Consider the following 25011-nt stretch of genomic DNA (forward strand, 5'->3'; position numbering starts at 1 on the left):
ATGGTGAGCACTGTGAGTTGTATAAGACCGATGAACCACAGACCTGTACCCCTGAAACAAATAATACATTATGTGTTCATTAATTGAATTTAAATTTAAAAAGAGACATAGGGAGTCTAGATGAATGTTAACTAAACTCATTGTGGTAATCATTTTGTAATATACACTACATACATCAAATCAGTGTGTTATATACCTAAAACAAATGCAGTGTTATATGCCAATTATATCTCAATAAGAAAACTGAAAAAAAGAGAGAGAGAGAGAGAGAGATTCCAGGAAAATCAAAGAGAAATAAACCAGGAAGTAAACATCAAGAAAACATATGGTGGTTGTTTAAAAACAGGGGTTCTGAGGCCAGACCATCCAAGATCAGCCTCCTGGTCCCACCTCTTCACTAGCTTCTGATGAACAAGTTACTTATTCTGTCCCTCCTTGGGTTTTCTCATCTGTAAGATAATGATAATACCGAGGTCTTGGGCTGTTCTGACCATTAAAGGAGGTAATCCACGCCTAGTGCAGTACTTGGGCTGTAGTAAGTGGCTAATAAATATTAACTACGAGGAAAAACGCTCACCTACTTCTACGTTCCTTAGTCCCTCTGGCTCCTTCACCTTTTTTTTTTTAATTTTTATTTCTTTTCAGCATAACAGTATTCATTGTTTTTTGCACCAAACCCAGTGCTCCATGCTCCTTCACCTTTGAATGAGCTGATTCCTCTGCTTGAAAATCTTCTCCTTCACTGCCTAGCTTCTGTTTAGGACTTGGCTTAGATGGCAACCCACCCACCATCACTGCCAAGTTAGGCGCCTCTCCTAATATCTCCTGTTAAAAGCTTTATAATATCCCTTGTATCTCTCTAAGGCAGTACTCATCTTAATCTATAGTAACTGGGTATTTGTCTTTTTCACTAAATGGGAGCCTTTCAAGGCAGAGGCTCTGCCTTTTATCGTTCACTCCCTCCCTTACGCCTGGCACAGAGCCGACCACTCAAGCTCCGGGCCATTCTTTACCCCTGCCAAGGGCCTCCTCCATCTCCTGAAACCTGGTTCTGGAGGCCTTCTGGGACTGTGCTGTCCTTTCCTGTCCTCAGCTGCATGTCATACTGCAGCCCTGCCACCAAAGCCCCTCCCTGCTGGGCCTCAGAGACCCTCTTACTATGCCTGCAGCAGCCTGCACTGCCCCGCCTCTACCCTGCAGGATGCTTGGTACCTCTCTTGCCCTCCCAATGAGCTTGCCTCTAAGACAGCCTTGCTAGCAGGATTTCCCAGCAAAGCTCAGCTTCTACCAATGCATTGTCTAGACTTTGACAGGGACATCATCTTCCTGGGAGACTGTCTTACATCTCAGACCCTATCAGAACCCAAACCAAGGGTCTCTTTTTCCATCTCCATATATTTAAGTCTCCCTAATGATTTCTCCCTGCAGCTTCATGTTTGGCCTGCGTGGGTCACATGTAGCTCTTGGGCCATTTGTGCAAGAATGCCTGAACTTCCATGGGGACATCAGGATGGGCCTGGCTGGAGACATGGGTCCCCCTAGAGGGCAAATCAGCCCACAAACCACCCACTGTTTCTCTCCTAAGCCTGGAAGAGGGACCCTAACTTGGGATGAGGCTGGGGGCAGGTTCAGCAGAGAAGGGATGGGAAGAGTCAATGGAACCGTGGTTCTGATAGTGTGGAAAGAACAGGGCTGGGACCCAGCAGGAGCTCGATGTGAGCTGGATGGCTCATTGCAAGCATGTCTATGCTTTCTATACTGTGTTTATATATTTACCACCCATGAAGTTCCCTGGGAAAAGGCCAAAACATTTCCACTATGCTAAGTGGTTTGAGCAAAAGAAAAGGTTGGGGTTTGAGAGCTCAGGGGCTCAAGGAGGCAGGGTATGCCCCTGCAGTCAGCATGATGATAGTGACCAGAATCAGAAGGATGGAGTGAAGGGGGAGGGGTAAGAACCTTGAGTCTAGCTTGAAAACCCACTCCCACTGGCTGCCTCACACCCACCCCCAGTTCTCCTCAAAGCTTTTTTTTTTTTTTTTTTTGCAGAATCTTAGTGCGGCCTCTGCAAGAAAGCTTGCATGTGTGACCCCCAAACATGGTCACTTCCCCAGGAATCCCAAACTTCCTCAGGGATCCTGGGAGAGATTTTACAGACCTCCCCAATCTTTTGCACCTTAACACCATCCAGCTGCATGAACATTCTGCCAATAACAGGGGACATGTTTACAAGCAGGATTTGTTTTTTGTTTTTTTTTTGCTGCCGGTGCTGCAGGGGTGGGATGGGATAGGGGTCACTGCCACGATCCATCGTCAGCCTCAAGCCAAGAGAAGCCTGTGCAGGCTGGAAGGCCTCACTTCAAGGTGGTGGGCACCGAAAGTAGCAGGAAGTTATAAGCCTGAGGGGCTGATCCTGCCTACTCTCTCCACCCGCAGAAAAGGTGGGGAGATGGCACTGCAGCGATAGGAATGCTGGCTGCTTGGTGGTGGGGGGAACTTGCTGCAGTGATGGAGGATCCCTCTGTGGAGTGAGTGGTCATTGAAGCGATCACGAGAGCTGAAGGCAGCTGCAGGGACGCGGGAAGATTTCTGCAGCGATGAAGGAGACCTCTTTGCAAAGGAAAAAGGCTGGCTTTCTAGGGAGGGGCGGAATGTCCTGCGGCGATGAAGCGCTGGGATCTCTGCAGTGATGAAAGAGGGTCACTGCACTAAGGGAAAGCATAGCCAGGGCTAGAAGTGGGGTGATGCTGGGTTAGTTGGAGTCCTTGCCGTGCTAGGTGGGGGTGGGAGGCTGCAGACTGAGCCCACTGCTGCATTTGCACAGCGTTTCACTTCCTGAAGGACGGAAAGGGTGGGGCTTCGGAGGCCCGGGTCCCTCCTCGGTGGGGGACTGTGCAGCGGCGGGGACGCGATCCCTGCACTGCGGTGCCCTGTCTAGCTGGAGCGGCCAAGGCTGGCGCGGAGGCAGCACCGCGCCGGGAGCTGGGGCCGCGCGAGGAGCAGCAGCCCGCAGCAGCGGCAGGCGGGGCCGGGGCGGGCTGAAGGGGCGGCCTTCCCGAGCGGGGGCGGGACCAGCATCCGCAGAGCCGACGCCCCTGCGCGGACTCAGAGCTGCCTCAGCGGGAGTCCCGAGCCGGTCCCCGAAGGTGACGGGACTGAGTGCGGCCCGAAACGCAGACGCGGCCCTATCCCTCTTGCTCCAGCTGTGGCGCCCAGAACTCCGCAGAGGACGCGACGGTGAGGCTGGTGTTACCCGCCGGGTGGGTGACGATCCCTAGACCCAGCCCGCCGCATCCCCCGACAGCTCGGCTGTGGGGCCCCCTACTCTCAGGTCAGATCTGCCAGGGTCGGGGGAGGTGGGTGCCCTGGACGGATCCCAGGGAGTCCCCCTGCCCCAACGCCTCTCCTGGTTTTGCCTCTGAAAGACCCTGTCCTGTCGCTTCCCTGTCTCGTTCTTCCCACCCAACCGCCTCCACTCTGCCTGCAGCCCCTCTCTGCGTGCGCCCTAGTCAGGTGAGGTGCAGGAGGAGGAAAGACTACGGTCCTTCGGCTCCCCCTCCCAACCCTCCCCGGGGGTCCCTCGCTGGGCTGGGGACACCCAGGAGGAGGGTTAAAGGATGGCCCTTTAACCCCCCTGATCCTCACCCAGAGCATCTTCCATCTCGCCACCCGCGCCACTTCCGACAGCTGGCAGCCGCGGGGAGCCCCGGGGGGCCGGCAGGTACGTGGGCGGCGGCCAGGCCGGGGAGCGGGCGATGGAACAGCTGTGATTTCCCCCCCCCCCCCATCCCCACCCTCCGCTCCTGGAGGAGCAGGCGGCGGGAGCGCTGGGCGCCCAGAGCGCCAGTTAATCATTAACCCTCGGCTGCCCGGCTCCCCGCGCGGCTCCGAGCTGCGCTCCGCCCTGGCTTCCCAGGTAACCGGCTAGGATGCCCATCACGCCATCCCCCTCTTCCCTCCCCTCGCCACCTGTCGGTCCGGCCGCAGCCCCCGGCTCAGCCCGGCGCTCCCAGGGCCTGAGTTCGGTTTTCCCGGCGGCCTGCAGGAGGGCGGGGTCGGGCGGCCGGGACCCACCCTGCGGCCCCCTTCTCCATAGAGCTCCCTTCCCCCAGGGGCGCCATGCCCGGCCTGTACTGCCCCTCCAGCTGGACGCCGCTGCCCCTCACCGACTCCTGGGTTCGGGCCTGCGCCAACGGCCCCTGCCTCAGCCTGCGGGCCCGGCTCACCTACCACAACCCGCAGCCGCAGCCGGTGGAAGGTGAGGCCCGGGCGGTGCGCGAGGCGCTGGGCGGCGGGGCGCGGGGGCTGGGGGCGGCGAGGTCCGACGCCGCCTGTGTCCCCCCGCCCCAGGCGTGTTCGTGTACCCACTAGCGGAGGCCGAAGTGGTCTCGGGCTTCGAGGCGGAGGCGGCCGGACGGCGCGTCTCGTTCCAGCTGCAGAGCCGGCGACGCTTGCAGGCCGCTTGCTGCCGCGCTCTGGGCCCCGGGTGGGGGGCCTCCACGCCCCGCCGCTGCGCGCAGGGTGAGTGCGGGCGCCCCCGCCCCGCCCCCGGAGGCCAGTAGCCCTCGGGTTCCCGCTCCACGTCCCACCCCAGCCCGCGCCCCCTCCAGCCACTGATTTTTTCATTCATTAATTCATGGCTTTGTGCAACAGTCATGGACTGGGCACCCAAAGTGCGCCAGGGGCCGGGGCGATGTGACCCAGGCCTAACCCGAGGTTTGCGGCCTGGGAGACAGATGCAGCTGGCAGTCCACACAGCAGTCTCCCCACCACTGGAGCGTTAGCTCCCGAGCCTGGGACAGAGCTTTGGCCAGCTCCAAGGCCCAGCATGGAATGTGGCATATGAGTGCTGGCTTGGGGAATGGAGGCCCATTCCTGAGCCAAATTTTGTGCCTTGCACGTCATTCTTTCGTTTATTTATTTGTACATTCATTTGACTCCTGCACGTAGGATTTACCTTCCCGTAGGAGAGACAGCATCCAGTGGTGTTCAGAGTTGGTGTTGAGAGTTGGTACCAACCCAGCAGATAGTTAGACGCCAGAGTAAACTCTGGGCTGAGGCCCCAGGAATGTTCCAGAAGGAAGTACAGCCAGAATTTGACCAAAAAGAATGGTATGACTGGTGAAGTGGAGAGGAGGGAACATGGTGTAAACAAAGGTTTGGGAGTAAGTTGTGTTGAGTGACGGTAATAAAATACCTCGTATTTGTAGTAATTTACAGTTGACAAAGTCCAGTCACTGATATCACCTCATTTGAATCCAGAGAGGTATGTAATGCAAGTGCTGTTCTCTATCCCCCTTTTACAGGTGTGAAAATAATAACAACAGCCCTCTGTGTTGGGTGTTATGCGTACATTATCTCATTCCTCACCAGTCACTGAGATATAGTTATTATGACTCCCATTTCATGGATGAAGGAACTGAGGCTCCTCAAAACAAGAGAGTTAACCAAAGGGCGGAATTAGAAGTCATAGAGCTGAGACTCAAAACCTGATCCTGTGCTCTCTCCCCATATCAGGCTGTCCCCAAGCCGCAGCTGATTAGGATAGACGTCCCTTTTTCCTTTTTCTCTCCCTTTTTTCTTTCCTTCCATCTTCTTCTTCCCTTCATTTATTCTGCAAGCATTTCTCAAAAGAATGGATGAATGATTATTGTGGGGAAGGGCTATAAAGGCAGACTGGAGCCAGACCATGTAAGGCCTTGACTGCCACTGTACACACCTGGCCATCTTTCCTTTAGCACCAGTGACTCCCGTGATTCCACCTGTCCCTAGATAAACCTACAATATGAGCAGAATGGTGTGCTCAGTATGCAAGTACAGCTTTGTGTCCTCTAGCCAGCTTCTAAGCAGATCACTGCTCCTAAACCCCTCTTGGGTAGAAAATTCTGGAGTGGGCAGTGGGGAGCCCCTGACTATTCATGAGCTGGGGATTTATGAGCAGGTTCGATCCCAGGCTGGATGTCAGCGCACAAGGGAGGGTCCTTAGGAAGATGATGCCCAAGGGTTGAATGAGCAGGCAGGGGAAGAAGGGCAGAGGGTATGAGTCCCCTAGGACCTTGGGGGTAGTGTGGACATGTCCCCTTCTCCTCAGCTCTCCATTAACAGGACATCACTACTTTTCCTGATGATAGCCAGGTCTTTCTACCTCCAGCCTGCCTCTCCATCAGCCATCATTCAGTTCATGCCTCCATTCTGCATCACCAACACATAAGCCCTGTGTCCCTCCAACTTTTTAAAGTACCCCTTGCCCAGGCTCCCCTGCGTCAGTGCATGCTGTCATTTCCTATTTCCCCCATCTCCTCTACTTCAGCTCCCTCTGACCCCTTTTCTTACTCACCGTAGGTCATCTTGTCTTGGATCCAGCCCAGGCCCGGTCTGCACTGGTGCTGCCCACAGGCCTCATCAACGCGGCCGGCACCATGACAGTGACTCTGTGCAGCAGCCGGGAGCTGCCCTCCAGGCCTGATGGGGTGCTGCACGTGGCTCTCCCCTCTGTGCTCACCCCGCTGGCCTCATCAGGCCCACCGGGGCCCCCCAGGCCTCCGGGGCTCTGTGACGACAGGTTGGGCCTATGGTGATTCTCTTCGTCCCTCCCTCGGCTTCTCTGGGTCTAGTGCGGGTGAGGGGGCTTTGGTAGGGTGCCCTGGGGGATGGGTAGGGTGTGGAAGGGCTGGGGCCATTCAGCCAGAGGGGCTAGGGGCCTTGGTGGTGGCCCGGTGACCCTCCTTGTACTCCCTTTCAGCCCCACCAGATGCTTTGGGGTGGGCAGCCCTCAGGAGGAAGGGTTTGCCTGGGAGGAGCCTGCTGCCCCTCGGGATGTGTTCTCAGGCCCTGCCCGCTGCCCTGCCCTGTACACCTTCTCCTTCGAGATGCTGGTCACTGGGCCATGCCTGCTGGCAGGTGGGTGCCCCTCCTGGCATAGCTGACTAGGGAATAATTCAGGGCTCAGGACTGGGAGGAACCCAGGACCGCCCCCCCCCCTCAAAAAAACAAACAAACAAAAAAACCAAGGACTTAAGCGTTAGGAAACTCCAGTTTTGGCGGGAGCATCCCCTGGAAGCTTCTACACAACACACACCACCCCCTATGTTTGTCTGTGTAATTTATTCACATCCATTCACCAAGGGGAAGAAAGATGATTAAATTGAGACTAGTCCAAGCGATGAAGAGTTCCTTGTGCAAGAAGTGGGGGAGGATGCTAAATCAGCAGCTGGCTGATATGTAACTGATCAGCCAGGAACGGAACCAGGAATCCACCTCCCAGCCCAAGAAAGTGGGCAAAATCCCTCCGCTTGTCCATCCAACCCTAGAGATCAGGCTCTAAGAGCTGAGCTGAATCAGCATGATCCTTGCCCACGCCGCTGTTGTCCGGAAGGTTGTATCGGTGCTTTAGGACTGGCTTGGGGTGGGTGATCAACCTCTCTCCCTGCCTCACTATCCCTCAGGCCTGGAGAGCCCCTCTCATGCTCTGCGGGCAGATGCCCCCCCTCATGCCAGCTCTGCAGCCACCATCTGTGTCACACTAGCAGAGGGCCACCGCTGTGACCGGGCGTTGGAGATCCTGCTGTACCCCAGTGGTGAGAGACTGGGGCACACAGTGGGCCAGCTCTGACCTGCTTCAGGACTACCTGGGTAACATTTTTTAAGTATAGATTTCTGGGTCCCAAGACAGATGAATCAAGTCATCTGTGAGGGTGGGCACCATGGTATAAGGAGGCTGGACTTGCAAGGTCCTCCCGAGAGAGTGGGACTGAGCCACTGGGGTCCAGAGACAGGGACTTTCTAACAGCTGTGTCTCCTCTTCCCTAGAGCCCCACCAGCCACACTTGATGCTAGAGGCTGGCAGCCTGAGCTCAGCAGAATATGAGGCCCAGGTGAGGGCCCGCCGGGACTTCCAGAGGCTACAGCGAAGGGACAGTGATGGGGATCGGCAGGTATGGCTGCCCGGGGTCCTGGCCTGGCCTCCGACCCCAACACTGGCTGCATTTGTGCACAAGGAACAGATAAGCGGCTCATGTTATAATGGGGCGGGGGTGGACGTCTCTGCTCTTAGCAGGACCTCCTAGTAGCTGCCACCACCATCCCAGAGGGCAGATGAGTGCTGTCATAGGAGGGCCCACGCAAGTCTCCCTGGGGTGTGTCTCCGAGGATGGGGACTAGGAATGACAGGCAGGGGATAGCCACCTGCCTTTGCTCTTGCCTGTTTTCAAAGGCATATGAAAAGGTGCCCTTCTGGGTATATCAGATAGAAGCTGCCTGAGGGCTAGGTCCTGTTGCCAGCCAGGGTTGGGGTTGCACTAAGCCCGGCCCAGGATGACTTGGGGCTCCCATGCTCAGGTGTGGTTCCTGCAACGGCGCTTCCACAAGGACATCCTACTGAATCCCGTGCTGGTGCTGAGCTTCTGCCCAGACTTGAGCTCCAAGCAGGGACACCTGGGCACAGCTACCCGAGAGCTCCTTTTCCTGCTGGACGGCAGCAGTGTAGCACACAAGGCCTGTGGGGGCGAGGCACGGGTGGGCCTGGGGGCTGGGAGAGGGGCAGTTGGCCTGAGGGTGGCTGAGGGCAGCCTCTCAAAGATACATGCACACATGCATACACACACACACACACACACACACACAATTCGTACAGACGTGTATCTCCTGGATTCCAAGAGCCTCTCTCACCTGTGAAGTTACATTCAGTCACCCCAGTCCCAAACCCAAGGATTCACAATCCCCTCCAGGGGCTTCCACAAACTTCACCTCCTTCCTAACCCATCTCACACACAGCCTCATTCCTGCACGGTCTCTCCCAGATCCCCACTGCCAGATCCTTGTTTTCACAAAAGCCTGGAGAAGGCAGGCTGGCAACCCCACCACTGCCCTTGGGGCCTGCTTCATGGTGCCCCCCACCCCGGCTCTCCCCAGGATGCCATTGTTCTGGCTGTGAAGTCACTACCACCACAGACACTCATCAACCTGGCTGTGTTTGGCATGGCGGTGCAGCCCCTCTTCCCAGAGAGCCGACCCTGCAGTGACGTGAGTATGGTCAGGGATTTGGGGGGCCTGGAGAAGCTATCTCAGCCTGGTGTAGCCAAAGCATACCTTCCCTTCCCAGGACACTGTGCAGCTGATCTGCGAGAGTGTTGAGACCCTGCAGGCTGCAAGTGGTCCCCCAGATGTGCTGGCTGCACTGACCTGGGCCATGGGGCAGCCCCAGCACAGGGCCCACCCAAGGCAGCTATTCCTGCTGACCGCTGCCTCGCCCTTGGCTGCTGCCACCCATCAAAGCCTGGACCTCATGAGGTGGCACAGGGGGGCAGCCAGGTATGGGCTGAACCAGGTACCTGAGATTGACCCCCACCCCCAAGAGGCTCCTGAAGATCACAGATGCTTCTCTTCCCTCATCAGGTGCTTCTCCTTTGGGCTGGGGCCTGCCTGCCACCAGCTGCTTCAGGGCCTGTCTGCCCTCAGCAGAGGCCAGGCCTACTTCCCAAGGCCTGGGGAGAGGCTGCAGCCCATGGTGAGCTTGAGCCTGGGCCCTGTTCACTACTCTCAGAAGCCCTTCCCCCAAGTTACCCTAAGCCTGCAATAGAACCCAGTTAAGCTGTGGGGTCTCCTGGCACCCTTGACCAGGACTTCTCTTCCCCCATTCCAGTTCATCTCCTCCTTTGAGATGCCATTCAGGAGAGGAGCTGCAGGGGTTGTTGTGGGGTGCTGCAGGAGGCCAAAGGTGTGGGGGACATGGCTCCTGACTGCCCCCTAAATCTTATTCGTATTCGGTTTTCTCTTGGGACCAAGTGCCATATCCTCAACAAATCTTACCTCATTCCCAGGCTTGTCTCAGGCCAGGAGACAGACCAAACCCTGAGGACTGAATACTCAGTCCCCTTGCTTATTCCTACCCCCACTCCTCCCTTGGACACCAGCCTGACCCTGCTCCCCTCAGCCCAGGGAGTAGGCAGATGGCATCAGTGGAAGGGTGGCCTTCCAGCTCTGGGCTGTGTGGCCCTCTCTCCCATGTCCTTCCTCTGGCCACTCCTCCCAGCTGGTGCAGGCTCTGCGGAAGGCACTGGAGCCCGCCCTGAGCGACATCTCTGTGGACTGGTTTGTGCCCGACGCGGTGGAAGCACTGCTGACACCCCGGGAGATCCCGGCACTCTACCCTGGGGACCGGCTGCTCGGGTACTGCTCACTCTTCAGGGTGGATGGCTTCCGGCCCCGCGCCCCTGGGGTAAGCCTGAGCTGTTGGAACTCCCTGCATGTCATCAAAACTCTTCCACTCCCTGTGCCTCTCCCTGCCAGGCTCTCCTACTGCACCCTTGGCCTCCCTGGGGCCCCCACTGGGCACCCCAAGGTGACTGCAGCCTGTCCTCTTCATGAGGTCTTCCACTAAATTGTCCCATAAGGTGTTGTCCTTGGCTTTGACCGGAGGCGGCCACAGAGCTCTAGCATTCGCTCTGAGGGATTTGTGGAAACTCACTCACTTCTTCACACAGTGCCCTACAGAAAGCACCATCTGGATTGTTTCCTGGAATGCTCACAAACAGATGGAGCAGGGTCTAGATGCAATCTAGCATTCGGTTTGGGGCCAGCCCCCTCACCTTGAGCCCATTTCCTCATACTGAGTCTTACTGCAGGGATGCTGTGATTAGTCGCAGTGCACACTTGGTAGGACATTTGACATGCATGAGAGTGTAAGAAATGGTAGTTATTTCGATTTACAAAAAGCTTTCTCTCTCTAGAAGAAATAAGCACACTTCCTCGTCTTGATCCAGAGTGCTGTATAATGGAGGTTTTGCCTTTTTGCCTGCCTGCCAGGAAGCTCAGGGCCGAACCTGAACTTCAGCCACAGCAGCTCTGCTAACCTTCTGATCAGCACATATGCTTCCTCCTTCCTCAGGACAGGGCTTTCATTTCTGGTTTATTAACTTCATTGCCTCTTGTGGTGAGATATCTACAATCCTGTTTGAAAAGAGGCAGCGTATAACTAGCACCCATTTTTTCTCCAATGCCTGTCCCTCTCCAGGGCCCAGAACCTGGCTGGCAGAGCTTGGGAGGCTCCGTGTTCCCGTCCCCAGAGGAAGCACCATCTGCCACCAGTCCTGGCACTGAGCCCACTGGCACCTCAGAGCTGCTGGGAACAGGCACTGTGTCAGCGGAGCTGTCCAGCCCGTGGGCTGCTGGGGACTCAGAGCAGAGTGAGCACCTGGACATGGGGTGCAGCTGTGCTGGAGGAGTGGGCCATGGGAGAGGCCGGGGCTGGGACCCGCTCTCTTGCCTCCCAGCAGGTACTGATGCTCTGACAGAGCCTGTCACAGACCCTGGACCCAACCCCTCCTCGGATACGGCCATATGGCGCCGCATCTTCCAGTCGTCCTACATCCGGGAGCAGTATGTGCTCACCCACTGCTCTGCTAGCCCCGAGCCAGGTCCAGGTTCCACAGGCAGCAGCGAGTCCCCTGGCTCCCAGGGCCCTGGCTCCCCCGAGAGCATGGCTCCCCTGCATCTCCCTTCTCAGCAGGGCTGTCGCAGCCTGGCCTGGGGAGAACCTGCGGGCTCCCGCTCCTGCCCCCTGCCTCTGCCCCCGCTGGCTCCAGTCAAGGTGAGGGTCAGCCCACATCCCTTCTACTAGGTATCCAGCAAAAGTTTACTGGCCATCAGCTATAAGCCATAAATTTTGCAGTGGTTACTCTTCAGTCCAGCTGGAGAGACAGGTGGGTAAATCTATACCATGTGACACACCGTGGTAAGCACAAGGACACAGCATTATGGGGGGAGTGTCGGAGTCAAGATGGCTGACCCTGTGTGAGGGAGTCAGAAAGCAAGAGCCACATCTCGAAGAACAAGTAGAAGCTAGCTAGGCAAAGAGGGAGAAGCCATGAGTAAAATCAGAGACAAGCAACAACGTCAAGTGAGAAGTGGGGCACGGGGTGAGACAGCACTGTGAAGGGGCCAGGGGCCATAAAGAATGGCCTTGCTCCTAAGTATAGGGAGCAGCCACCCACAGTTTCAGATGAAGGGCTCTGGGGTCAGTTGTGTCTACATGCGCAGTGGCCAGCAGCTTTGCATTTCTTGACCAGTGGACCCCACTTCTTATGTGCAGTCTGGGGCCTTGAGTGCGGAGGTGCTGGGTCGTCGACGCAGAGTGGCTCTGGCTGGCCGGAGCCTCTCCTCGCCCCCAGGCCAGGTGAACCCAGTCCCTGGCCATCCCCAGCACCCCTCTCTGGGCACAGCACCCGACGGTCCAGGCCCTGAGTCAGGGCAGCAGCTGGGACAGGGCCTGGATGACTCAGGTAAGGGTTGGATGGGGAGCTGGGTTCTGAGACCGCGCAGGGTCTCGGAGAGGTGGGGGCCTGACACTGCCCCTGCCTTTATGGTTGTCTCCCTCCAGGAAACCTGCTCTCCCCAGCCCCTATGGACTGGGACATGTTGATGGAACCCCCCTTCTTATTCACGGCTCTGCCCCCCAATGGGGAGTCGGCTCCTCCAGCAGAGGCACTGCCTCCCCAGGCTCCACGCTGCCATGTGGTGATCCGGGCCCTGTGTGGGGAGCAGCCTATGTGCTGGGAGGTGGGTGTTGGCCTAGAGACACTGTGGGGACCTGGTGATGATGGCTCACTGCCTCTGTCATCCCCTGAAAGAGAAGGTGCTTGGGACCAAGCACTCCATCGGCTGACAGCAGCCTCCGTGGTCCGGGACAATGAGCAGCTGGCCCTCCGTGGAGGGGCTGAGGCCACAGCTGACCGAGGTGAGCTACTAGTAGGTCTGGCAAGGGTCCCAGGAGCCCATATAGGGCAGAGAGTGGCAGAAGTGGAGGTCTATGTGTTTGACCACTCTGTATCTCATTGCTCACAAACAGTTTTGAGGTGGCTCACCCATATTGACAAGGAAAAAAAAAAAAGCAGGGCAATGGGATAATTAAAGTGGAGAATCAGGTTATATTAAAGATATGCACACCATGAGCTTATATGCCCTAGCAAGCAGGGGACCCCAAATTGTCAGGATTCCTAGCAGTCAACAGAGGGAAATGTGATCTCCTTAATGACTCACAGGGCCTGTAACATAGAAACAAATCTGTCATTCAGGAGGACTATTAAGTCAAAGAGTGAACATTTCAATACAGCAGTACTAGCCACACATCAAGTGCTTAACACTAACACATGGCTAGTGGTTATCATACCGGATCATGGAAATCTAGAACATCTCATTCACTGCAGGAAGTTCTGCTGGACAGTGCTGAAATGAGTGGACAGAAAAGGCACCATATCGGTGCTTCCTTTGAGTGGTGAACAAAACGTTCGATTTCTGGGTGGCCTGAGGGTCTAGCCCTGTTATGAGCTGAGGGTTCAGTCTAACTGCTTGTTGAAGTTGGGGAGTCTGAGCTGGCTCCTAGAAGGAACTCTGTTCAAAAGTGGACAGAGGGAAAAGCTACGCAGAACACTTGAGATTTGTTTCTATAAAGCCGTTTGTGCTGGTTGGGGGCTGGAGGATGTCCCTGCTTCCATTCAGCTTGCTGCTCCCTGGTCTCACAGGCCATGCTCGGAGGTCCTGGCTCCGAGCCCTTCAGACAAGCAAGGTCAGCTCTGCCCCTTCCTGCTTCACTTGCCCAGTAGCTGTGGATGCCACTACCAGGGAGTTCCTACCCTCAGTCCTGCAGGTGCGGAGCTCAGGTAGAGTCCCTCCTGGGTGACCTCTCTGGTGCCACCCTCACTTCACCAGCTGCCCTCCCAGCTCACCCTGTCTCCTGTGCCCCTACAGAGCTGGCTGAGCCCCTAAGCACTTCTGCGCCTCAGGGCCATCTAGATGCAACTCCTCTATCCACAGCTGTGCAGTCTAGAGGTAATGCTTGAAGTTGGGGGAGGGTAAGGAGCAGGCAGGTTTAGGGACCACGACTGGCACTGACTGGCTCCCTTGCAGGACCTCAGGGAGGCTCTCCGGTGGCTGGCTGGAACCCGAACCCAAATGGCAACCCCAAGTTGGCCACCGGAAGTCCTCCTCGCCTCCCCCGCCAGCCTCCTTCTAGGTTCAGCCTGGGTGGGGGGAGGGCCAGAGGCTCTGACAGCCACCGACTCTGCAGCCCCCACCGGGGCCAGGCTAGTGACAGCAACAGTGAAGGCAGCGACCACGACTACTTGCCCTTGGTGAGGACTCGGGAGGTGGAGGGTGGCGCTGCCACGGCCAGGGCACTGTCTCAGCTCGCTTCTCCCCCCACCTCCTCTCTCCTCAGGTGCGGCTGCAGGAGGCTCCCGGCTCCTTCCGCCTGGACGCGCCCTTCTGTGCAGCGGTGCGCATCCCGCAGGAACGCCTGTGCCGCGCCTCGCCCTTCGCTGCGCACCGCGCCAGCCTCAGCCCCACCTCGGCCTCCTCTCCCTGGGCACTTCTGGGACCAGGTGTGGGCCAGGGCGACAGTGCCACAGCCTCCTGCAGCCCGTCCCCCAGCTCAGGCTCCGAGGGCCCAGGCCAGGTGGACAGCGGGAGGGGCTCCGACACTGAGGCCTCGGAGGGCGCCGAAGGGCTAGGCGATGCTGACCTGCGGGGCCGGACCTGGGCCACAGCCGTGGCCCTGGCATGGCTGGAGCACCGCTGTGCCGCCGCCTTTGGCGAGTGGGAACTTGCAGCAGCTAAAGCAGACTGTTGGCTGCGGGCGCAGCATCTGCCTGATGGCCTTGACCTGGCTGCCCTCAAAGCTGCAGCTCGGGGTCTCTTCCTGCTGCTCCGTCACTGGGACCAAAACCTGCAGCTACACCTGCTGTGCTACAGCCCGGCAAATGTGTGAGGGCTGCCCACTGCTCGGCTGGCGCTGCCTGACAAACTCAAGTCACTGCCACCCAGGCCCGGCTTCTCCGTGCTGGTGCTGGGAGGGGCAGGCTGGTGTCCTCCTGACACCCACTGTTTCTCATCCCCTTCCCAGAATGCCCCTGCCCTCACAGAAAGTGCCTGCCTGTGCTCTCTCTCTCCCACTCCTCCCAGCCCAGGTCTTTTCTCTTCCGAGCTCCATGCAGTGCAGTGTGGGAGGGGAGAGAGCCACAGCCCCCAAATCCTATGCAATAAAGTGCCTCTTAGGACTGCCCAAATGAGTTCTTTATCTGCAGTGAGCATGCCCCTCACAGCTTGGTGCAGGCCCTTCCATGTAGGCTGCAAAGAGGTGGACTGGGTAAGGTTTATTGGGAAGGGCAGAGAGTCTATTGCCATCCAGGGTCCTACGAGTGGGCTGGAGGGGAAGAGAGGTGGATCTCAGTGGGCTTTCTTGCTGTGCTGGATGCTCTTGGGGAAAGGCTGGGGGCCCAGCCAGAGCTGCAGAAGGATGACAGCATGGCATATGTGCAGGGCCGCAGAGCTGCAGGACGTGGACGGGTATGTGTTCCAGGAGAGCTCGATAAGCCCTAGCACCAGCAACCTGGAGAGAAGAGAGCAGCTCAGGTTTTGCCCAGTTTCTAGGCCTGCAGCCCTTCAGCTCGCCCAACCCTCCACGGTCAGCCTGGGGATGGGGAGCTCCCTCGCCCGTCCCACATGCCCAGGTTGTCGCAGCCAGTACCTGAGCAGATGTGTAAGCCAGCGTGCAGGCGTGGCCCACAGGAGGTAGGGCAGTGTGTGGAAATACCAGACGTAGAACTGGTAGTGGAGGGAGCGGCTGAAGCAGATGCCAATGAAGTTGGAAGTAAACAGGGTAGAGATAATCTGTAGGCAGTGGTCAAGGCCAAGGGCAGGAACAGAAGGGCCAGGAGTTGGGATGGGGGTTGGGACAGGGAGGTTCCAAAGTAAAGGGACAAAAGTTTTGGGGTCAGACAGCCCCCTGGCTCTGCCATTCTGAGATGCATCCTTTTGGACGAATTTCTTAACTTCTCCAGACTGTTCCTCAATCTAATGTGAGACAATGATACTAGGGCCATAAGGCCTAATGAGTTTAAATTCATCACTCACAGGCTAAGTGACCTAAGTAAGTTACATAAACTCCTTAACGTCCTGATTTTATCATCTGTAAAATGAGTACTGTCATCATCAGACACCTCCCTATTTCGGAGTCTCTTGCAAGCTTTAAACGTTAGAATATATGTAAATCTCTTAGGACAACACCAGGTAGAGAGTGAGTACTTATAATGGTAAGTCAAATAATATTTAGGATTAAGAATAAAATACGCTTAAATACGTGAAGTGCTTAGCACAGTGGTGCAGAGTGGTGGAGGTAACAGCTCTATTCCCATGAACAGGGCCTATAGCTATTACTGGTACCTCTTTTTCCCTCCCCCAGGACACCAACCAACCAGGACCCCAAGTGTACCTGGAGAGGGCAAGACTTACCTTCCTATGATTTAAAGGATATGATTGGGTGTGAGGGGCTGCGGTGGAACCTTCCTTTTGGAGGGAGCCTTTAGCAGCGACAGGATACTTTCCCCCGTCCTGGGGAGAAGCCATTCACAAATTTATCAAGCCCCAATCTTAGGGCAAGCTTTAGATTCACTCACGTGAACTCAACATCTCCCCAGGCAGGCAAACAGGCCCTTCATCCTCCCTCCAACTCTGCCCATGACACTGCTTCCCTTTCTCACCTGTGCCACCTGCAGAAGGCAAAGAGAAAGAGCAGGGTGAGGTGGGCGGCCAACAGTACCAGGTGGAAGGCACGATGCAAGAAGAGGGCCTCAGGCAGGAAGCGCCAGTTTACTGTCCAGCGGAAGAGAAACTGGCGGCCAAGGTCAAAGGAGCGGGATAGGTAGCCAATGGGGTTCTCCAGCAGGAAGGGCAGCCCCAGCACCACCTGAGGATAGATGTCACGTCAGCACAGGTGCCCAGGCTCAAACTGAGCCTTCAAACTAATCATGGAGGGGAGTGGACAGAGGGTGCAGGTCTCAGAGGTTCTCAGATTACCCTAGGAATAGCAGGTAAGCCAGCTTCCACATCCAGGCCAGAGCCTGGGGCCAAAGAAGCTGAGAAGGCAAGTAATAACAGTCCTTTAAGTTTGGATTCACCACGTCATAAATGGGCAGGATCAGAGACCCTCAGAAACCATCTGGTTCAACAACCTCATTTTACAGTTAATAAAAGCAAAGTTTAGAATCAACTCCAAAATCCTGTTAGCTTTGAGGAAGTCTCATCGATGGAAGGACGCCAGAGAGTAGCCTCCCCTTCATTGGGAAGGGGAAGGGGTGGTGGTGGGGTACCTGAAGGACAGCACAGATGCCCAACTTGGGGAGGGCTCCACGGAAACCAAATTGCATGAGGAGAAGAAATAGCAACCCAGGGGCGAAGAGTAGCACATTCATCTTCACGGAGACTGCCAGGCTGGAGTAGGTAAGAGAGGAAGGGGGGAGATCAGCTCCAGGGCCATTTACCCACCCAAAGATGTATCTCTCCCCTGACGCACACACAGCATTTCTCCCCTCCCCTGCCAGCAAGCTCCAGGATGGGGCGCACACTCAGAATTGCTGGAAGGAGGAGAAAGCAGTCTGGGAGGAGGCTGAGGGTAAGGGGCAGATACCAAGTCTCTATGCTCAGACTGAGCCAGCAATACATATTTAGAGTATTTATAATGTGCAAGAACCAATTCCAACAACAGATGCTGTCTAGAAGGAAGAGAGGATGGATAGAGGGTGTGTGTTTCTTTGGGGCGGTGGGGGCAGAGACTTTCTACAGATCCTAGACTTGTTTAGTGGGGCCCTGACTGACCCATATTGTCTGGTTACTCCCTTACTTCCTCTGCTGAAGAAAACTGGGGGAGGAAATGGTGGAAATACAGAATGAGAGATGGGGAGAAGGGAGGGGTGTTGACCTGAAACAGCAGCAGCCCCAGCCCCAGCGCTGGGCCAGCAGGAGGTTGATACTGAGGAAGAGCAGAGCCATGGCCACCGGGTCATTGAAGAGCCGAAGCACGAAGATGGAGTGCACACGGTACGAGGCACAGCACATGAAGAAAAAGACGAAGGGAGGTACCTGAGAGGTGGGCACAGTGGGGAACAAGGTCAGCTCACCAAACCTGAGCCATCCCTACTCCCCAGTACTGCCCGTTGGAGCCCCCTGTTCCCAGGAGCATGAACTCACCTTGCAGGTCTGGTGGTAGATCAAGAAGACAAGAAGCAAGGTGGCCAGGTAGAGCATGGCAAAGATGTGCTGGGCCATGCGGATGTCAGTGCCCTGGCCAGTGGCATAATATAGCCCCATAAAGATGTACACAAAGCCGGCTGGGTACCTGGAAGAGGAGTCTGGGTCAGGCTGCCCAGCCTGGTATCTGGGCAGCCCCTCGGGTCCTCACTGAACCCTTTATCACCACTTACACAAGAGGTCCAGTGTCACCCTGCAGTTGGGTGTAGTCATAGGTGCCATTGATGACGCCCTCCACCTGGGCCATATAGGCCTTCCAGTCAATTTCTGTATCTGGAAAAGGGCAGGACAGTGTGGTTATTTCCAAGCTCAGAACATGTCTGCCCCCCACACACCTCCCACCCCTCAAAACAAGAGTTCCAGCTCTTTCCCAGGACTTTTATCACAACCCCTTATCTCACTGCCTATCTGCCATTCTCTGGGTGAACCCAAGCATCTCAAATTCAGCATGCCTGTAATTGACCTCAAACCATCCACACTAAATCTGCTCTACCTCCTGGGTTCCATGAACAGCACCATCAACCTCCCAGCTGCCCAAGTCACAAACCTGGGTAACATCTTTGACACTTACTTCTTTCTCACTTGCAACACCCAGTTACCAAATCCTGCCTATTCTTCATCCTAAATAACTCTACTATCTCTCATCCTTGTTTGCTCTTACATACTAATATTTGGACCTAACATAATCTCTAACCTCAATGATGCAGCAGCATCCAAATTATTAGTTTCCCAGCTTCTACCTACTACAATATATTTCCCACCCTGCAACTAGAGAGCTCTTCCTATAATAGAAATCATGTCAGATCTCTGCTTAAAACCCTTCAATGATTCCTCAAGTTTCCTAAGATAAAAGCCAAACCCTATTATTCCCAATTTTAAAAAAGGAACCTGTGAATTAATGAGGTTAAGCAACTACTTCAAGATCAGTGAGCTAAGAAGGGTAGAGTTGAGACTGGAACTCCAGGAGGTCCTAAATTCTTAACCACCGTGCTAATTATCTCGACACAACTGACAGACTGCTTCATGATTTGGTCTCAATGTCTGCAACCTCATCTCTCCCTGCAATCCTCACTCAAATTATGTTCCAGCTCTAAAACAAATTCAGTTCCTCAAAGACAGCAGACTCTCTTCAGACTAGAAGTTTTAGTTACAGGATTCTCTGCCTCGAGTGCTCTTTCTCCTCCCCTTTTCTCTCTTTCCTCACCTAGCTTCCTCTTACCCTTCAAGGGGACTCAAGTCTGGCTTAAATGCCCTCCTGTGTCCTTTATGGTTTCCTGTCTCCCACTGTCATGATGAATATGATCCACCATCATTTTCTACTAACTTCTTTTTGTCCAGGCCCATACACCCAATTAGGAAATGTGTCTATTTTTTCACCATTGTACCCCTGGTATCTAGCATAGTGTTCTTAGGCATATAATAAACATTCAATAAGTATATGCTGAATTAATCATCTTTAGCAAGAAAGTCTTAAGCCCAGTGTCTAGATTCAGCCCATAAAGGAGCCCCCAATAATACCCAAAGGACTCAAGTGGTCACAAAATGCCACTGTTGACAAGAGACTTTGAGATCTCCGAATTGAACAGATAAGAAAATTTGGACCCAGGTGGGGAAGGGCCATCTCAAAGCAAAAGACAAAAGAAGGAGCAGCAGTATATTAACTCAGACCCAGGTCTTTTGATCTCCAGGCTGGTTTATTTTCTTAGCCTGGCAGCTGTATGGTCAGGGCAGAGGGCCAATCTCTAGAGTCGCCCCTTCCATCATCGGGGAAGGATTAAGACAGGGTTTGGTTTTATGCAGCAGGCTTGGGACCTGGGTAAAAATTATGGTCTGCAATTGATGACTCATTGGCTCTGGGGTCTGGATTTCCGCTCCGAATCTGGGTCCCAGTTTGGGTAGGGGGTTCGGGTCCCCCTCCCTACCCTCCCCTCCTCCTCGGCGCACTCACATGCCACCCTGTGAATGACCCAGAAGGTGATGCCCACCTCCGCCAAGCAGAGGCAGGCGGCCACCAGCAGCGTGTAGCGCGGCTCCAGCAGCAGTAGGCGCCGCTCTTGCCAGGCGCGCCGTAGCCATTGTCCGCAAAGTCCGGCAGCCCGGGCTGCGGGACCCGCCCGGCCGCGTTTCCGTAGGCCTGCCGCCATCTTGACGGCGCGCCGTTCGTATTGGCCCGCCACCCCGGAAGCCCGACCCCTCGGCACTTAAGTTCCGCTCTCGGCGCCGGCTGTCCCAACCGACTGATCGCTGTCCGGTTTCGTGTCCTATCGACTCCACTAAAATTCACTTCTTCCATATCTTTTCTGATGCACTACACACCCCAGACGTCCAGGAATAGTCTTACTCCTCAGTACATACTTGGTTCTGGGCACACAGGCGCTAAAGTAGGTCGAGCATTTGCCCAGAAAAGCAACATTCCTGTTCATGTTTTTCCCTTGCCTGGCACCACACTTCGTCTGTGTTTCATGCCAGCCGCTTCTGAAGGGCAAGACCTGTGGCTGCGGCCCTCCTGCCTCCTCTCAGAGCCTTCCGCGTGCTCAAAACGGGGTAGAAATGAATCTTCCATTAACTTTCAGACTTCTTAATGGCAAGAGCCGACCAAACTGAAAATAAGCAGTGATTAGCAGAGTGAGTCCGACACTGCGAGTTGGCTCTCAGAAGTGAGGGAACAGTACAGTTGGCCGATTCAAGTTCTGAACGATAGGATTTTCCCACCCGGAGTATTCTTCAAAGAGCGCTCACCAGAGGACGGAAGTTCCACGTGTTTGTGTTGAGCAACTGCAGGTGGTGGGCGGAGACACAAGGGCCACGCCTCCCGTGCCTATTGGCTACACGGGCGCCAAGCCCGGTCCAAAGGTGCTGGCGGTGTGCCCTGGCGGCCCTGAAGCTGCTAGCATGGCCTCTCCACCAGCCCCAACGCCCCCGCCGGCGATACCAGAGCAGAACTGCAGGTACTGCGAGGTTCAGTACTGGGACCAGCGCTACCGGAATGCGGCTGACTCTGCCCCTTACGAGTGGTTTGGGGACTTCTCCGCCTTCCGTGCCCTCCTGGAGCCTGAGCTGCGGCCCGAAGACCGTATCCTCGTGCTAGGTGGGTAGTCCCGGAGCTCCCCACCCCAAATGGAGCGGGCTGGAACCGCCCCGGCCCTTTCCGCTTTCCAGAGTCTGTTTGTCCCTCTCAAGAGCCAAGATCCCCTACCCTCAGCATCTCGGCAGTATTTCGCCAGGGTCGCGGGAGCCGAGAGAGTCTCTTAGTCCAAGCTCCGCCCCCCGCCAGAGAAAGACAGTTTATGAGTTTGTAGGTATTCTAGGACCCTGTTCCGGACTCTTGGGGAGACAGCCTCGAGTACTGGAAAGCTCAGAGGATCTACTTCAAGTCCCATTGCTAGTTGGCTGTATGACTTAGGACAAGTTGTGAACCCATTCTGGCTTCAGATTCACTTCTAGAAATGGAACTACGAGCTCAAGTCGGATAAGGAACGTTCAGGCACCTCGAGCACGATGCCAAGCGTTTATCTGTTACCTCTCTCCACGCTCCCAGTCCTACCTGACACTTGGTCCTGTGTCCCAGGTGCAGTGAGGACGAGGACAGCGCCCTCTGAGGTCGGATGGGAGATTGCAGCCAAGAATGGGGGGATTCTCCACAGCGCGGGGGCGGGGGGCAAGGGATGCAAGGTGGGGCTCTGAGAGGTCCAGCTGCGCCCTGGGGTTCTTTCTCTCCCACTGCCAGCCTTGGGGGCTCTAGTGAGGTTTGAGGAATAGGTTTCCTTCCAATTTAGTTTTTAGTTTGGTATTTTTTTTTTAATTTATTTATCAGAGAGAGAGAGGGGGAGAGAGCGAGCACAGGCAGACAGAATGGCAGGCAGAGGCAGAGGGAGAAGCAGGCTCCCTGCTGAGCAAGGAGCCCGATGTGGGACTCGATCCCAGGATGCTGGGATCATGACCTGAGCCTAAGGCAGCTGCTTAACCAACTGAGCCACCCAGGCGTCCCTAGTTTGGTATTTGTAAAAGCGTGTGTATGTTTAAATGAAATATTTCGTATATATATGAGACATCTATAATACAGCATATGTGGAAAGTATGAATAATAAATCTAATTTGTAGATTTGTATGCCCTATTCAATTTGAGAAATAGAACGTTCCTGGGACTAGAAAGGACGTATAACCCGGTGCTTAAGAACTTGGACCCTGGAGGTAGTTAATTATGTTGGAATCTTCACTTATGTAACCTTAGCTGTGGAATCATGGGCAAAAGCATAGAATCTTAGCTGTGGAGTCAAGGAAAAAACACCTAAATTTCTGCACCTTTATTTTCTCGGCCTTTAAAAAATAAAAGTACTTATTTATTGTCTTTTTTAAATGATTAAGTATGAAAGCTATCTAGGACAATGCCTAGCAACATAAAAGGCCTCATGTTTCCCATCCAAGTACTAACCAGGCCCGACCCTGCTTAGCTTCCGAGATCAGACGAGATCGGGCGCGTTCCGGGTGGTATGGCCGTAGACAAAAGGCCTTGTGTTTATTCAAGGTTTTCTGCATGGTCCCCCAAACCCCTTCTCCCCAGAGGTAAAAACTCACTTGAAATGTTTGCTTTAAAACCATTGTATTTATTTATAAATTTACCATAAATCTCCTGTGTTTTTCAAGCTTTGGTGTCCATCAAAATCACCTGGAAAGGCGGTTCCTACCCTGAGAGTCTAGGGATGGTCTAAAATGGGCCTTGGGATTCTATAGCTTCAACAGGCCCACAACTGATTCTCATGCTTAGTGATTGGCAGAACAGGACCTACAACTTGGGAATACCTTATGTTACACTCCATCTAAAGCAAACGTTAAGTTGAGCACCTGGCAGGTTCTAGAGAGTGTGCTGGGCCCCTTCTAACATATGTAGTCCTCATAACAACCCATAGAGGTGAGTGATAATTATTAGAAGACTTACTCTCAGTTAGGAGTTGGTAAACTTTTTCTGAAAATGGCCAGGTAGTAAATATCTTAGGCTTTGCAACCTATTTAGTTTCTATCACCATTACTCAGGACTCCTGCTCTACTGGAAAAGCTGCTACAGACAATTCGGAAGTGAATGATACATAGTAGCCATGTAGCAGTAAAACTTTATAAAAACAGGTGGCAGGCTGGATTTGGTGACCTTGCTCTAGGTCATTGTCTCAGGTTGGATTCCCCAGAAGCAAACCCGAAGTTGAAGATTCATGTCCCAGTCATTTATTAGGAAAGTGCTTGCAGGAGAAATTGTTAAGAGTGTGAGGGAACAGGGAAAGGGAAAAGGCCAAGCAGGATTGTGATCATAGGCAAAGCCTCCCTGAGGGTGGTTTCAGCCTGAAGTGTCAGAGATGTAAAATGTCAAAAGCAAACACATGCCAAAACCTAGGAGCACTCCAAGGGGATTGAGTCTGAGCACTGACAGGGTCCACTATTGTCATGAGCAAGTAATTGGTGAAGGGTGCTATCCTGCTCCAGAGCTTCTGTTTCTCTTGTTGCACAACACAGATGGGCACAGAGAGGCATCTGAACTCTGTTGAGACTGATAAAATGGCCACATTGTGAATGATGTGAATGAAAGCCTAATGGTCATGCTGATGTAGCTAAATACAGAATGTTACTACTGAAGGTGAGTAAACCTCTTGAAAACTGGGAGATAGTGGTTTAAGAGCTCTGGTTCTGGTGTGAGATAGACCTGTATCCAAATTCTGGCTCTATCACTGATTGTGTGACCTTGGGAAAGTTCCTTATCCACTTTGGGCAGCCTCATTATCCCCCATTGAGAACATGGTAATGGTAATAACAGTATCTTCTATATGGAGCTACCTTGAAGATAAATTGAGATAATTCTTATAAAGTGCTTAGCATAGAACCCAGTGTTAAGTGACTGTTAGCTGTCATTGTTATTGAAAATGGGAATCAGGGGGCAATCTCTCCAGGATTATCCAGAGAACAGAGTACCTGCCTGAGGGCTTGTGTGTCTGGTACCTATGGCTGGAAGATCTTCATGGCAGGTGCTTACGTGTGGCTGTCCCAGCTTTGCCAATATCACCCAACTCTGATTCTCTCTCCTTGTTAGATTCTGTGCTTCTGATCCTAATTTGGTTTCAGTTGTATTCCCTATAGAGAGAGAAGGGACTGACCAGAGAGGATTGACAAACTGCTCAGTCCCTAAGATGGTTATTTTTCCTATAATAAGTTAATGAATTGGTATTTTGGTTTACACCTCTGTCTCTTGGTATTAGGATAGCATCCACATAACTCTGGGCTCCCGTGTAAGGAGTTCTTTGATGTGAACTTCCAGGGCTCTGCTTCCCTAAAGCTTAACGCAGGAAGGCAGAGGCCTTCCCAGGCCCCTTCTTCTTCGTTGCCAGCCTTCAATTACTGAGAAATCACTGCTTTGTAAGCATGATTGGCTCTGTGGGCAGTCTTTGTTCTCCCTTCATCCTTAGTAAAGTTCTCTTGGAAGCTGCCATTCCTGTACCAAGGGGAAAAAAGGAAGGAAATTTGGGTTTGTCCACCATTGCGCAGAGCTCTGAGGGCCTATGAGGTCGGGTGTGGGATGGTGAGGGGATCGTGAGTCAGAGAACCCACTGGGATTTCATCTTGAACTCACTTAGGGTCTATTGTAAAGCCACCCTCACTTCTCACCGATGTGGTATATCTCCCCAGGCTTGTTATGGTTCCAGTGTGGAAAAATACAAACTGGGTTTTCCCAGGCAAGACAGAACTGTCTCTCAGCTGTAGGGTCTGAGGAGGAACACAGGAAGGGGCAGCCGAGGACCAGCCAGCAGCTTTTGGTGCCCTGTTCAAGTGCCAAGCCCTGCTAGATTAGGGCTATCCTAACAGCTGATCCCATGATCCTCTTAGGAGGCAAATGGGGATTAAGAGCAATCTACTCCCAAGAACTGGGGATCCCCTGTGGGGCCACCAGAACTGTCC

General features: G+C 54.3%; 3 protein-coding genes across 7 annotated transcripts in view; 2 read left to right on the forward strand and 1 right to left on the reverse strand.

Annotated features, from left to right (window-relative positions):
- The first annotated feature begins 4116 nt into the window (after positions 1-4116).
- VWA5B2 (von Willebrand factor A domain containing 5B2) lies at positions 4117-15052 on the forward strand. 3 transcript variants are annotated; one of them, XM_044251891.1, is made up of 19 exons: positions 4117-4255; positions 4348-4518; positions 6340-6559; positions 6740-6897; positions 7443-7574; positions 7807-7931; positions 8335-8490; positions 8908-9018; positions 9098-9306; positions 9391-9502; positions 10028-10213; positions 11009-11180; positions 11268-11584; positions 12086-12275; positions 12374-12730; positions 13515-13652; positions 13741-13821; positions 13900-14123; positions 14210-15050. In XM_044251891.1, the coding sequence occupies exons 1-19, from the start codon at positions 4117-4119 to the stop codon at positions 14756-14758; spliced, it is 3747 nt and encodes a 1248-aa protein (XP_044107826.1). In that variant the 3' UTR covers positions 14759-15050. The 3 variants fall into 3 exon arrangements, with proteins under 3 accessions (XP_044107826.1, XP_044107828.1, XP_044107825.1); XM_044251893.1 differs by having other exon boundaries at positions 11271-11584; XM_044251890.1 differs by lacking the exons at positions 4117-4255; positions 4348-4518 and having other exon boundaries at positions 6528-6616; positions 14210-15052.
- Positions 15053-15128: 76 nt separating this feature from the next.
- On the reverse strand, positions 15129-20251 carry ALG3 (ALG3 alpha-1,3- mannosyltransferase). Of its 2 annotated transcripts, none has more exons than XM_044251894.1 (9): positions 20024-20251; positions 18249-18348; positions 18016-18163; positions 17747-17907; positions 17139-17259; positions 16530-16735; positions 16304-16380; positions 15518-15662; positions 15129-15379 (listed from the first exon to the last, which is right to left on the reverse strand). In XM_044251894.1, the coding sequence occupies exons 1-9, from the start codon at positions 20217-20219 to the stop codon at positions 15217-15219; spliced, it is 1317 nt and encodes a 438-aa protein (XP_044107829.1). In that variant the 5' UTR covers positions 20220-20251; the 3' UTR covers positions 15129-15216. The 2 variants fall into 2 exon arrangements, with proteins under 2 accessions (XP_044107829.1, XP_044107830.1); XM_044251895.1 differs by having other exon boundaries at positions 20061-20197.
- Positions 20252-20929: 678 nt separating this feature from the next.
- The window catches only part of LOC122908758 (endothelin-converting enzyme 2), a 30633-nt gene continuing 26551 nt past the window's right edge, over positions 20930-25011 (forward strand). For both annotated transcript variants that reach the window (XM_044251899.1, XM_044251898.1), the window contains exon 1: positions 20930-21163. In XM_044251899.1, the coding sequence (XP_044107834.1) occupies positions 20968-21163 (196 nt within the window). In that variant the 5' untranslated portion in view covers positions 20930-20967. The remainder of the gene's footprint in view (positions 21164-25011) is intronic.

The sequence above is a fragment of the Neovison vison genome, chromosome 6 (genome assembly GCF_020171115.1).
Source record: "Neovison vison isolate M4711 chromosome 6, ASM_NN_V1, whole genome shotgun sequence".
NCBI classification, from domain to species: domain Eukaryota; kingdom Metazoa; phylum Chordata; class Mammalia; order Carnivora; family Mustelidae; genus Neogale; species Neogale vison.